General features: G+C 34.4%; 1 protein-coding gene across 4 annotated transcripts in view; it reads left to right on the forward strand.

The window, feature by feature from the left end:
• TERB1 (telomere repeat binding bouquet formation protein 1) overlaps nucleotides 1-14,891 on the forward strand; it is a 53,288-nt gene that overhangs the window by 32,243 nt on the left and 6,154 nt on the right. For 3 of the 4 annotated variants that reach the window (XM_074286535.1, XM_074286536.1, XM_074286537.1), the window contains exons 12-17: nucleotides 2,171-2,328; nucleotides 3,730-4,100; nucleotides 7,249-7,313; nucleotides 7,648-7,743; nucleotides 11,107-11,256; nucleotides 11,747-11,897. In XM_074286535.1, the coding sequence (XP_074142636.1) occupies nucleotides 2,171-2,328; nucleotides 3,730-4,100; nucleotides 7,249-7,313; nucleotides 7,648-7,743; nucleotides 11,107-11,256; nucleotides 11,747-11,847 (941 nt within the window). In that variant the 3' untranslated portion in view covers nucleotides 11,848-11,897. Of the gene's footprint in view, nucleotides 1-2,170; nucleotides 2,329-3,729; nucleotides 4,101-7,248; nucleotides 7,314-7,647; nucleotides 7,744-11,106; nucleotides 11,257-11,746; nucleotides 11,898-14,891 lie in introns of those variants that run through there. The other variant, XM_074286538.1, reaches the window with a different exon arrangement.

Below are 14,891 nucleotides of genomic sequence, written 5' to 3' on the forward strand. Positions count from 1 at the left end.
GGGAGGAAAGGATAGCTATATTTAGAAATGAAGATGATATAAAAGTCAAACATAGCATTAATTTATTTTAAAAATAATAACAGCTTTTTATTTTTCAAAATATATGCAAAGATAGTTTTCAACATTCACCCTTGTAAAACCTTGTGTTACAAATTTTTCTCCCTTCCCATCCTCCATCCTCCTCCCTTCTCTAGATAGCAATCAATCCAATATAGATTAAACATGTGTAATTATTCTAAACATATCTTCACATTTATCATGCTGCACAAGAGAAATCATATCAAAAGGGGGAAAAATGAGAAAGAAAAAACAAGTAAGCAAACAACAGTAACAACAAGAAAGGTGAAAATACCACGTTATGCTCCACATTCAGTTCTGTGAGGGATGTAGAAGACTCTTATCCAAAATGACTACTCAGAGATCACTCAAAATAGAAAGCAGAAAAGTTGTTTATTAAAACCTCCAGAGAATAAGCCATCCCATCAAGAGATAAGAAAGAGAAAGCTCTTGATAGGAAGGCTAAAGAAGTAGTAAAAATACATAGCTTTTATACAAGAGATTACATCACAAGTAAGAGAGCAATGAGAAGGGGAGGAGGAAGCATCTAATTGGTTGTTGCTATTCGGAGAGATTGGAATGGAAGGTTTCTGTTTCCCCAAAATCACCTGATTTCTAGGAAACAGAAAAGCAGGCCTTCAGGCTTAATCAAGCAGATAGTGGTCAAGCTAATAGATTAAATAGTGATAAATATCAAATACTGATAAATGTCATCAGTTCAGGTTAAGTAAATATGTTTATAGCTGGCCAAGGCTCAAGTAAATATGGGCCTGCACATATTATACAGGTCATAGGAGAAACACAGAAATAATGAAAATAAAATACAAAAAAAGAATTCATACATTCCTGTAAGTTCTTTACCTTATCTCTCTATTCCACAGTCCCCATAAATCTCTCTCTGGATCCAGATGTCTTCATCACAAGTCTAAAATAGTTTCTTTTAAAAGAAGATACTGGGCAACTACATGGTGTAGCGGATAGAGCACCAGCCCTAAGGACTTGGTTCAAATCTGGTTTCATCCATTTAACACTTTCTAGCAGTGATCCTGGGCAAGTCACTTAACCTTAATTGCCTCAGCAAAAAAAAAAAAAAAAAGAAGAAGAAGAAGAGGAGGAGGAGGAGAAGAAAAAGAAGAAACTTATGTTCATTTTGAGGCTGGACTAGATGACTTCTGAAGTTCTTAATTCTGAGATTCTTTGATTTTGTAAAATGCCTCCTCTATGAAGTCATTCTGAGATGTTGTTGATAATGATTTCCCCCCTCAGACTTCATTATAACCATTTCTATAGTGTACTTATCATATATTATTGTGTTATTTCAAAACAATTTTCTTCTTTTTTTTTTTTTTCCCTGAGGCTGGGGTTAAGTGACTTGCCTAGGGTCCCACAGATAGGAAGTGTTAAGTGTCTGAGACCAGATTTGAACCGGGGTCCTCCTAAATTCAGGGCTGGTGCTCTATCCACTGCGCCACCTAGCTGCCCCCTAACAATTTTCTTTTTTGTAAAGACTTAATGTACGACCAATAATAAAAAGCATTCAATACGGAAAGAATAAGAAAAAGAAAAATTATATGAAATTGAATTATTATCTATAAGTTCTTTTTCCTCCCACTACATATATTTTTTTCTATATAATTTAAATTTAATATACCACTTTCAACATTGCCCTGTTTTTATTTTTTCCTGAATTTCCTTTTGCTCTCTTCTGTTTATTTTTTTAATAACTCATTAATGCCTTTTCTTTGTTTCCTTCTTTTTTGAAATAACACTGTCATTACCTGATGTTCATTTCCAAATTTCCCCCAAGAAAGAAAAATAAAAGCCACAAATAAATATGACCACTCAAGAATGACTTGGTCTCTTGACTATTTGTATATATCTCATTTTGCTAACAAATTTTGTCTTATCTAAAGTGTGTTATCTCCTCCCATTAAATAGTATTCTGTGCACTGTAACCACGTGTTAAATGCTTATTGAGATGTTTAATGTAAAATGGAAAGGTGGTTGATGAGTAGATGAACTTTTTTTTTTGCTTTATTGCCTAGTTAAATCACTAAGATGGTTAAAGTTGGTAGTAAGTAATAAATTATCCACTTTTTTCTATTTTACAAAGCAGAGAAATTATCTCTAAATCAAGAAGTCTCTTCTGATATGAATGAAGCACAACAGTTGAAAGAATTGAAGGTGAGAGAGAGGAATATTGAAGACTTCTGGAAGAAAGCAAAAGAAATGTTTTACAGAATAAAACGGCTTGAGAATAAAGAAAATGAGGTCAGCCTCATTTTTTAAAACTTCTTGAAAAGATTTTGTTGAGGTTGGAGACAAAAATCCTTTCTAGATGAAGTCCATTGCAAATAGGAGAAATATAAGCATCTAAAACATGATCAGAACTTTTCATTTGAAAATATAGACCACAATAAAAGGAAACTTTCAGAGGAGAGAAGAAGAATTAGTAATGAGAATTAAACAAATAGTTTAAATTCTTCACTGTATGTATACCTACAGGTATACATATGGTTATGCATGAGTACATGAATATACTGTGTGCATGTGTGAAGTACATATGGAAGGATCATACATTCAGAGTTAGCAGGAATCTTAGAGATGACCTTGTCATCCTAGTCTGCCCAAGATTAAGATGTTTATTGGTAAAAGTGACAGAATTCCAACTTGCATCCTCAGTCTTCATAGCTTATAGTCTCCACACCATCTTATGAGGCTTACCTATCTATCTATCTATCTATCTATCTATCTATCTATCTATCTATCTATCTATGAATATCTGTATGTATGAGAGATATATTCTTCTTTAGTGTTATATGTATTAACATATATATATATATATTTGTATAGAGGGAAAAAGAGCAGATATTCTAACATATATTTGTACATTTTTTCTGTATAACAGAGATCTCTCCTTCTTCTTTAGTGTTAATATCACTTTTAATCAAAGCATTAATCTTGCTTTTGCCCAGGTTGAAAAGGGTTTGCTTTAATGTTCATTAAAAGACCCATATTCTCAGTGACTTTTCTCCATTGGGAGAGACAAAAAAAAAAAAAAAATAAGGCAGTAAGCCCTTGGGGTCTGCTAGGTATGAGGGCCCAGACCTCTCATTTAAAGAAATTGAGTCACTATTTAAAACAACAAACAAATCTCTGCATCTACCACCACCCCCCATTTCTGAAAGTAATGAAAGAAAGTAAAAGACATTTTTGAAGGTTAAGACCTTGTACCAGCCTTGGCAGGAGCACTTTCTGCAGAAATTCTGTAGAGCTCGCTATGCATCCCCTTTACCTTCTGGATTGATATGTTACAGGCCCCAGAGTGGACATCTCTGGTTGTCTGGAAGCTCCTTCTTAGATTTAGCAAAAGTCAGCTTCCCCTTTATAATACAGAGTAGCTCCCATTTCATCGGGGTTTTACACAACAGCCTGTGAGATAGGAAAAGTGAGCACATGGTATAAGTGAGGCAACAGGCTCAGAGAGGTGTGCCACCTTATCCCTGGTCACACAGCTAATAAGACTTGGAGCCCTTCCCATTACTTATAAAAATGTATTTCTGTTATACATTACAGAATCTGTCTACTACTTATATAGAAGATGTAAGGAAAAGCAAAAAGTGGATAAATTTTCTTGAAATTATTTAATTGACTTTTTTTTTTCTATTACAGGGGGAGACAGAAAAAATAGAATGGATTGGTAATCCTTTTCCAAGGAACTTAAATACCCAAAATACATCAGAACACTCTAGGAGGGATAGAACTGATATAGGTGCTAGTGAGGAAAAAAAGTGCCTTCCAAAGCAGCATCAGCCTCGGAGTTGTGAGCCAGCTACAGAGCCATGTGAAGCCTCCACAGGGCATGAGTTGCAGGACCCAGTTTGGAGTGAGAAGGCAAATCCAGTCAGCACTTCTGATAAAGAAGGTGGGCTGGCCAACGCTATGAGCACCACTTGTGTGCCATCGACTGCCAGTGCCCTCAGAAGTCATAGCTCATGCAAAGGAGCGATATGTGAGAAAAGGGCTTTGAGCCTACAAGCCAGGTATTGTATAGAAAAGGTCTCCCCAGTCAAAAGCAGTGAAGCAGGCATGAGTGATTGTGATGTGACACATCCCACATTCCGACTGCTTCTATGGATATATGATGTCACAGAATTTGGTATTGCCGGCACCTGTGCAGATCCCAACCCACTCACCCCTTCTCCTGTGACACAGTTCTCCCTCCAACACTCTGGGAGCTTTCCTTTAAATCATTTGACATTACTTGGGTATTGTACAGTCTGTGGGCTCTCCATTTATAATCTGCTCATTTTACCACATGACCAATTCAGCCCCTTTTCTAATCATGAAACACTGATTTAATATTTCATGTAGTTTTGGTTATATAATCAATTCATTGTTGGCTATATCCTATGGGGGCAGTGAGGCAGTGCAGTGCATGGAATGCTGGGCCTAGAATTAGAAGACTCCTCTTTCTGAGTTCAAATGTGTTCTCAGACACTTACTAGTTGTATGATCCTGGGCATGTTTCTTAACCCTGTTTGCTTCAGTTTCCTTATCTTGAAAATGAGCTAGAAAAAGAAATGGCAAACTGCACCACTAAGTGTATCAAGAAAACCACTTTTCTTGGGATCATCCAAGAGTCAGACATAGCTAAAAAGTGATTGAACAAAAAATATGCTGTAGTCTATTTATATCTACCAGGTACCTCTCCTTTGCCTTTTGGATAACTATTAATTTTGATTCCTCAGAGACTATTATATTCCATGATTTATAACCCTATGGCATAATTGGAAATGTGTGGGGCATTAAAAAGATTAGTTTTCATTTCTGTAAAAAGCCTGGCGTTATTGAAAGCACTGCACAATTTCCCAGATTTAATCCTGCTCACTCTATTTCTCTTATTAAATTCTGCCCAGCTCATTATCCATCGTGAGTGTCCTTGATCTGTTGGCTGGCCTTCCTGTTGTACATCAGTATCTGCAACAATGGAGAACTTTTATCTCCTTGGTTTTTCTTTCTGAGTAGTTTGGCAAAACCCTTAAATGCTTCTGGAGGCTCCACATCATTTCAGGGATTGATGTGATCAGCACAGAGTCCTCAACAGGAAGAAGAAGGTGGGGGGGGGGGGGACTCACAGCTGTTTGTGCTGGTCCAGATTCATGGCTTATCCCCCTAACCTAGGGAAGAACAAGCATGGATGAAGCCATTAAGTCAGAGACAGTTTAGCAATGTTTACTGAAAGATGCTTCCTTACAGGTGGAGAGATTTGTGGAAATTAGACAAAACAGAAATTTTCTTTGCTCTTATGTACATAGTTCATACCTCAGATAATGATATACATGAGGCCTTTCCTGATTCCCACAGCAACTAGAGCCTTCCTATTCCCCAAATAATTTTCTGTTTATTTTGCTTAAAATTATATAGGTACATGTTCTCTATCCCTGTGAAGTGTAATCTCCATGAGGGCAAGAACTGTTATTTTTTCTTTGTATTCCCATGACTTAGCAAGGTCTAAAACATGAGTATATCTAGAATTTTTTTTTCTTAGTTATATAGTCCCTAGTCAGACCATTTGAAATTTTCCTGTTAACTATTCTTTATTTGGCTCTGTGTGTGTGTGTGTGTGTGTGTGTGTTTTCCTGGCTATTGTCTCCAATTTTTCAAACAAGAGCCAAGATTTCCTTGTTGCTGGTATCTGGGCAAAGTCAAGGAGGAGGAAGTAGTTTTGTCAGTTGATGCTGAAGTATTGTTCATTGGATTTAGAGTCGGAGGTAGTGATTAGGATCATGTAAATGGTAAGCTGAAGGTCTAGCATCCAGCACTCACTCTGCTGCACCATGCTAACCTCACATTCCGTACATAGTCATGGTGGTAAGTCCTGACCACTCCCTTCAATGTCCCAACAAGGTGGGACTTTCAGAATATGAAAGTAACAATTGAATTTTTTTTCTGATCATTTGTTTCCCTTCCTTTCTCTCATTTTAATTTGATCTTTCCTATGAGAAAATGTTGAGCATCAAGAGGAAAACACTATTTGGTTTGTTCTAATCTCCTTACTTCTCCTGGTGGCCAGAGCCTTCAAACAAACCCATCTTTTCATCCCTCTCTTTTAGCCTTAGTTCAATTGTGAGGCCTTTCTAGTCCCCAATTTCTTTTAATAGCTTCCCTCGCACTTGAGGTGGCTAACCTATGTAATATCATGTTTAGATTCACCTGTGTTTGGGAGAAGGAAGTTTTCTTTCCATGAGGGTGAGCAACTTCTCAAACAGTTTCTGTTGAAAAGCACCTAAAATACTTGTTGATTGGAAGTAACTATTGGTTCTATGTATGCTATTCATTAGGCAAACACGGAGCTAAAGTAAGATCCACCTCTACCTGAGAGAAGAAGCATTTTATGGATTGGGAGCTAAATCCAAGTAAACATAAAGGCCAGGATAGTCTTCAGGCTACCAAAGCCCATTTATGCTGCAATGAACAGGAAAATCAGTCATAGATGAGTCAGTTCGGAGTGAAAGGAGGCAACCTGGGGAATGCTCAAAAATTTGGCTTCTGGGTGACTCTACCTGCCTCACCAAAACTTTGGTCTTTTTGTGGCAACTGATTTTTTTTTTTTTAAACCTCTATCCTCCCTTGATCTGCTGGTGTCATCCTGAGCTATGGCAGCCAGACCTTCCTCTGCTTCAGGAAACCATTTCCTATCTTTCAGCCTCAGTTTCCTTACCTGGGGCTGATCTAATTGGTCTTTGATTTCTCTAACAGCCTCTTCACTGATCCCTTTGTTTCTTCCCCCACTCATCCATATTAATCATTTCCAGATTCTTCTAAAAATAAAACAGAGACTAAAAAGGAGAGAGTTAATACTCTAAACTTAATGTACTTTTTTTCTTTTGTTTTTTTTTTCCCTCCTTTTATCTTTTTTTTTTTTTTCTTTCTTAACTTCCCCTTCTCATTTATCTCTGTTTTTATTCTCTCTCTTCTGAATATCTTAGACTTGCCAGTGACTCCAAAGATTGTGTTCAGGGCCACTGAATTTACAAAATATTCCAAATCTGTGTTATCAGTCCATGCTCTGCCTACTGCTAATCTTCTGCTTGCTAAACATTGAAGATTCTTATTCTGCTTTATTCATAACAAGTACTTTGCCCTCATTGCTAATGTTCTGTTTTATTTTTAATACCCTTCTTTTAGTGAACAAGTTTATAAAAGTCCAGCTCCAGTTGTCAAAAATAGAAAGCATCAGACACAAGTAACAGGTACAATTATAAAGTTTTAATTTCCTTTTTTAAACCAAAACTCTTAATTGGGTATTACAACTGATAGTAATACTCATATATCTCTGCTCCCTTCCCTCACCAATGGCCTAACACCACTGTTCTGATCCCTGGCTGGGAGGATCATTTTTTTTCTAAAACCTTGTTTCTCTATTTGAGCAGTGGGATGACTATATTAGGAAAACCCCTCTAGAATGTAGAGGATGAAGTATTTTAGTACATCTGTGATGGGGGAGGAAAAACTCTTACAAATGCTAAGCCCTTTTTGTTATCATGGATGTGGACAAATACTGTGTTTTGTAATATCTCTTTTCAGATCCACTTGCATTGTGTTCAGACATAATCAGCAAAGAAGCTTCCATTTTTCAAGGAAATGACAGTTATTCTAAAACATTAAATTTCAGGTGTTCAGGTAATTTTAAAAAACAATTAACATAATTAACGCATTCTAGTTATTTAGCTTTTTCTTTGCAGAGCTACCAAATTTCAATTTTCTTCAACATATAAATCTTCTCTTAGCCCCAAATTTACAACTTTTTTTTAAACAGACTGGTCTAAACTTATTTTTCTTGCCAATCCAAACTAATGTCTTCTTTCTCTCTGAGTATTACTGGTCACTTAGAAAACAACAAAAACAAAAAATCCAGTGTAATATAATAGGAGCAGGAATTTATTAAATACCTCCCTTCTCTCTGATATAAAGCCATGGAGAACTGATCATTGGTTTTTCTGAACCAATGAGTCAAAGAACAGAGTTCATTTTATTTATTTATTTTTTTGAAATAACTGTCTTCTTTCTGATGTGTATAGCATTACTTTATTAAATAACAATTTTTAAAAATATTTTGAGACCTAATGTAAAGCAATATGTTCTAGATTGTTCTGTAAATACTTGAGGCACACATACAAAACTTTTATTATTCCTAGTAAATAGTGTAACAATATATAGTAAACATTTAAATTTCTTTTTCTTTGGCATTTCAACAAACTTCCCTTAATTTTTAGTCTGTGACCTCTCTATTAAAACACTAGCTTTTCCCTCAAACCCATATTCTCTCAGCAGATTTCTTTGCCTCTTGTTTTTAGAGAAGATCAATACCATCCAGCATGAGTTTCTCTGTCTACTTTCATCGTATCATACTATCTCATTGTCAGTGTATCCATATATTCATCCCTCTCACAATTTCCTTTTTTTCTTCTCTAAACATACATTTCCCTGTGTTCTAGACCCCACATTTTCCCTCATTTTCTAAAAGCTCACTCATGAGTAAAACAGTATAATGAGGTAGAGAGAGCAGTCAGTAACTTAGAATCCTTAGAGTTGGAAGATGAGAATTCCAATCCTACCTTTTCTTCCATCTGACTGCAATTTTGGAATATCATGTATTTTTTTTCCAGCCTGTTACTTTATCTTTAAAATGAAGGAATTGGATTCAGTAATCTCTGAGGTCCTTTTCAAATCTTAATATTTTATAGGTCAGATCCTTTCTTTCTTCTAGAATCTTCACTCTCTTCGTATACAATGTAAATTCCCTAAGGACAGAGACTTAAATTTTATCTTTGTCTTCTTGTTGCCTAGTTACATTGTCTAGTTTAGAGCTGGTATTTCATGGGTGGTAGAATGGATTGGATTGTCTTCAGATTCTATCCCTTAAACTTTCAAATATGTACAAGTCTGTGCTCTCTTTTGGGTTTGAAGGAAGGAAGAGAAATTTATTTGAATCTGCTACCCCTTATTGCTTCCATTCAATCTCACGCTTTCCTTTCACTATAAAAATCTTCAAATTTGTGGGTTTGCCTGTTATCTTCTCTTCTTAGCTACTCAGTCCCTAAGTATCCCTCTAAAATCTGCCTTCCTTCCCTAATGCTATCTCAACATTTTTTGCTAAAACCAGTGGCCTTTTCCCACTTCTCACCTTCTTCAACTCTTTTATAATAAAATCATTATTTAATGATTCCCTCCTACTTTAAACTCACAAATTCAGAATCACAGAATTGGAAGGGATCTCTCAACATCTAGCTAATCTAATACTTATGTGGAACTCTTCCTTGACTTTAGTGACACTTCTCAATATATTGTCACTAGATGAGCTCATTTGCTTTCACTATTTCAACTCTATAGAACTAGCATGTTCACAGCTCTCAAATTTATATCCTGACTCATTTCACTCTAGACCTTTATTTTCATTTTTTCTATGAAAGTAATTTCCATCCTAAAACTGACAATCCTCAGCAGGTACCAATCTTCAAAAATACAAAACAATAATAAGAACAGAAACAGGGTATAATAAAAGGTTCCTTTTGTTCACATTTTGTTTACCAAATGACATAAATTTACTTTTAAAAGTAACAATTAGCCTTTTTGTTTACATACACCATTTTCCTTTCTATTTAAATATATTTCCATATTTTCTTCTGTTTTTTACTTATTTGTAATCAGTAGATATTATTCTTTTTATTCTTCTTTTACCTGTGCATCACTTTACGTGTTTTCTACATTTTTTAATGTTCTTCAAACTTTTATTTTTTATGGTATAACATTATTTCATTTTATTCATGTAGAAAATAAGGAAGAAAGGAAATATTTATTAAGCCCTATTATGTTATGTATAGTGCTTTACAAATATTGTTTCATTTAGTATATTACAATTTTAAAAAACATTCTCCAGTTGTACTGAATCTTACTCATTTCCAGTTTTTTTTACTAAAACAAATAATGTTTCAAAAAATATTTCCATACAAATAATTCTCCTTCCCCATCAGTAGCAGTTTTAGTGTAGATCTTCAATGTAATTGCTAAATCACATTTATAAATCTCACCATATAATTCGAAGTAATTTTGCAAAAAGATTGTATCAATTCACTTCCAGCAGCTATTTTCCTATGGTATTAACCAACATTGAATTTGAATTTGGAATAGTGAAATCTAAATCCATTGCCCATCTTTCACTATACCATTGTCATAAAAAGCATTGAATTTTGCTGTTTATAAAGGTTTTTACTATTTTAGTGATTATAGTTATTTTGAATTTTTGTAATTGTTAAATAGCTTAAACACTTTCTCAAGTAGTTATTGATAATTGATAATTAGGCAAGTTATTTTCCTTTTTCAGTCTCCAGGTTCTTTATTTATAAAATGAAGAGACTGGAATAGATTATCTCTACATTCTCTTTCAGTTCTGATTGGTCTTTCTGCTTCTTTCCCAACTAATCAATATCACATAATCAATTCCAAACTATTTTTCTAAAATATCACTTTTATCATGCTATTTGGTACTTAAGAACATAAAATTTCCCAATTCCTCTTGCATCAGAAGTAAACTCTGACTTTCAAGATCTCTCTTATTTTTTCTTATCCCCAACCTCATTCTAATCATTTCCTACTATTCAATATTCTTCTCTTTCCAAAAAATGCCATATATAAAATATATTCTTTTAATTCTTGCCTTTCTGCTACTCCAATCTTTTAGTTACTATGAGAATTTAGCACTCATTTGGATTCTGGCTGTTTGATGTCTGTTTGCTTTATTTTCCCAACTAGATTCTAGATGGCTATAATTATTTTATATTTATTATGCATCTCTCCACAGCTATAGGCATGTAATAAGTATTCAGTAAATGTTGGTAATTATCTACAAACATAACATATGGTCATATTCACTTGATAATAAACATAAGTATCTGATTGGGCTATAGTTACTATCCTAATGATAATATTTTACATTCAGATTTGTAATTAGCTATTTTATAACATCTGTATATCATTTTTTTTTAGGTTGCATAGAAGTAGGAAAATCCTTGAATAGCAGAAATTTTAGCAAGCTCTTGCACTCTTGCCCATTCCAATGTGATCGCCACAAAGTCATTCTGGAAGCTGAAGATAGATATAAAAGTGACCTAAGGAAATCACTTATCTTTAACAAAAGTAATTCAGCAGCTTTTAATTGTGTTTATGATAAAATTTTTAGACTGGATTTAGCTTCTAAACTATGAATTACATTAAAGTTAAGGGGGAAAAGGTTATTGAAAAGAAAAATTATTTCTGAGCAGTTAAGGATTTTTATAAAGCCTTGGGGAATAATTTTAGTCTCTTTGGATAGTTTAAAAATTCTTAACTTGCTTAGGGGCAGCTAGGTGGCACAGTGGATAGAATACCAGCCCTGAAATCAGGAGAACTTGAGTTCAGAGCTGGCTTCAGACACTTAAAACTTCCTAGCTGTGTGACCCTGGGCAAGTCACTTAACCCCAATTTGCCTCAGCAAAAAACAAACCAAAAAAAAACAACTTGACTAAAGTTTTCAATATAAAATATAGGTCTACATTAAATATGTATTTTACATATTTTACTCTGTAAAATTAACAAGTGATTGTTCATATGAATACTCTAACCACTTTCTAAATCTTATATTTTACAGAGATACTATTGACCCCGTATAAGAAGAGAAGATTTGATGGTAATTCTTCTATACATGAAGAAAAAAATAACTTTCAAGACAATTTACAAAGTAGGCTCTAAATTTTTAAAAATAAAGTTTTCTGTTTCAGATATATCTCTGGGGAACAAAAGGGAACAGATAACTGATTTGAAGATGTTTTCATGGATTTTAAGTCCATTTTCCTCATTTATAAATGTGAAAATTGTCCTAAATAATCTCTAAGATTATTTCTGGTTATGAATTTATAAATGATGAATTATAACAGTTTACGTTTACAAAACCAATAATTAAAGCCAGGTTTTCTGACCATAAATCCAGTGTTCTTACTTTCAATTACTCTAATCTCTTAAGTACCTTTTTTCTCTTTTTATGTATAGATCCCTTTTCTTCCATCATGGTAATTAGAAAACTACTGTGAAGCTTTTATTAGTTCACTGTTTTCTAGATCCAGTAATTATATAATAACTAGTTATATAATAACTATGATTGTAATGCTGGAGAAACTGAGCAAGATAGAGATTAGAGAATATTTAATAATTTATTTAATGGAGAGATTTACTGGGACCAAATGAATCTATGGTTTGGTCCCAGGGCTGAATGAGACTATTATCACCAAGAATCCAGCCAACAATCAGAATTCTCAATAATGTATATACATAGACGTGACACAAACTTGGGGTAGACTGAGGCGGGGGGCAGAGTCAGGGTGCTGAGCAGGAATGGGACTCTGACAATCGAATTCTGACAGGGTGAGGGGAGACATGGGGGGAGAGACATCTTGATAAAATGGTATCCAACATTCCGGTAGCTTAGGATGATATTCTGATATTTTAAAACATAAGATCTTTTATCTTATCAAATATTCTGGTAAAGAGGGAGGGGAGGTTTTGCAGGACTGAGCTTTTAGCTGAAGCAGAGAAACTGAGTTAGGACTTGGTCAGGATAATTAGGGAGACAGAACTGTGGCATAGCATAAGGAAAAAATGCTAATTGTAATAGCTGATATTTCTATAACACTCTACAGCTTCCAAAGGACATTGTAAAGTATGATGTATTTTCCTCATAATAATTCTTTGATAGACATAGTACAGATATTATTATTCCTATATTGTAGATAAGGAAATTAAGAATCAGAGAAATTGTTCTTTGTTCTCAATAACATAACTAGAAAGTGGTAAGCTGGAACTAGAATCCACATCTTATGGCACCAGTTCCAAGAATCTTTCTTCTTTAACATATTGATGATATGTATTAATGTTGTATACTCTTTTCTGCAGTTCTTAAATTACTGAATTACTTTAAAATTCAATTAGTGTATTTACATCTGAATAAAATAATGAACTATTGTTGTATATTTCATTATATTCTTATCATTAATAGTCCTAAATTTTAACTCTAATGAAAAACATACCATAAAGAAAAACTTTCCACATACATTTTCTTTTTTTCACTCTATTTGGGGCTGCTTCTTTATCTATCACTCTCTGGCTCATATCTTTTAAATTCATTAGTAGCTAGTATTTGAGAAGATTATTTACTGAATGTGTTAAGGAAATGTGTTAAAAATCAAAATTACCATATTTTATATTGTTTTTAAAATATTTTTTTTTAAATTATGAACCTGACATTGACAAATTTAAATGTTTCCCTATTCAAGAAGAAGGAAAAAAATATTCTTGGTATTATTGTATGTGCTCTCACTGATGAGATATATAGAGTTTCTGTGTCAGGGAGTTAAATGATGAGGTTAGTGGCAGGTTCAGGGAACCAAATAAAGGATTTAGCTCCTGTAAATCCCTTAGGATTTGGCACAGGGCAGGGAGTTGTAGGAACCCCCTTCTGGCGGAGCAGATTTCCTTTGTAAAGGAATTTATGAACCCAAAAAGCTAGACTGCTAAAAGTTCATTATTGGCATTGGGATGTCAGCCTTTGCTATGAATGAATAAAAAGGCTGAATTCCTTAGTGGCAAGGTCCCATCAGAGAAGTAAAGTTTCTAGTAGAGAAATCCTGATAGAGAGGTATAACATTTTGTTAAGGAAATAGGTGAGGAAGATAAAGAGAGGGTAACGCTGAAAGAGAATATCATTTCAGTGGGCAGAGGGTTGCTGCTATGTATGGCATGGCATGATAGGTCCTCTGCAAGGACTGAGCTTAAAATTGGCTCTTTTTATAATAGAAGCCTTGGCTACAATCAGGGTTTGCTCTTGATGGAGGCTGGTTTCAGCTTGAGCTGGAATTTGAATAGAATTGAATGTATGTCTCTAGGTTTGATCTTTAATTCAAAGGGAAGCTTAATCAATAGTGAGTGTTATCAATGGGGGTGGTGTCCATCTCTCAGGATAACAGAATGAAGCTGTTTATACTGTTTCCTTTGAGCAGGGTCCTTTACACAGCCCAGAATTCAAGGAGAATCTAACCTTCATGGAGTTTTAGAGAGTTTCAGCGTCCTCCCTCGTCATCAGTATCCCTTAATAATCCTCCCACCTCCCAAATAATACTTCTCTTATAACAAATATAATCTAGCAAAACTAATTATCCATATCTGAAAATGTATATCTCATTCTATACCTCTAGTTCATCTCTTTTCTTAAGAGAGTGATTGACCATTTCTTTTACCATGGTTCTTAAATAATTCTCATTTGTTTTCCTTTATAATAATCATTTTATAATTTATCTCCTGGTTCTGCTCACTTCTTTTTACATCACATTCATATGTCTTCCAGTTTTTGCCAGAATCACCCCTTAATATTCCATTATATTTATATGCCATATTTTATTTATCTGTTTGGTTACCAACATGGTTCATTATCTTTTGTCACAACAAAAAAGTGCTGCTATAAATATTTTTGTATATATGGGTCCTTTTCCTTTTTCTTTGATCTCTAGGTTATTTACCTAAGAGCTTTATTACTGGCTCAAAGGGTAGACCCAGTTTAATGAACTTTAGGAAGTAGTTACAAATTGTAATCTAGAATGCAGTTTCATTAACAGTGTATTAGTGGGGCAGCTGAGGTGGCGCAGTGGATAGAGCACCAGCCCTGAATTCAGGAGGACCAGAGTTCAAATGTGGTCTCAGACACTTAACTACTTCCTAGCTGTGTGACCCTGGGCAAGTCACTTAAC

Source organism: Sminthopsis crassicaudata, chromosome 2, assembly GCF_048593235.1.
Source record: "Sminthopsis crassicaudata isolate SCR6 chromosome 2, ASM4859323v1, whole genome shotgun sequence".
Taxonomy (NCBI): Eukaryota; Metazoa; Chordata; class Mammalia; order Dasyuromorphia; family Dasyuridae; genus Sminthopsis; species Sminthopsis crassicaudata.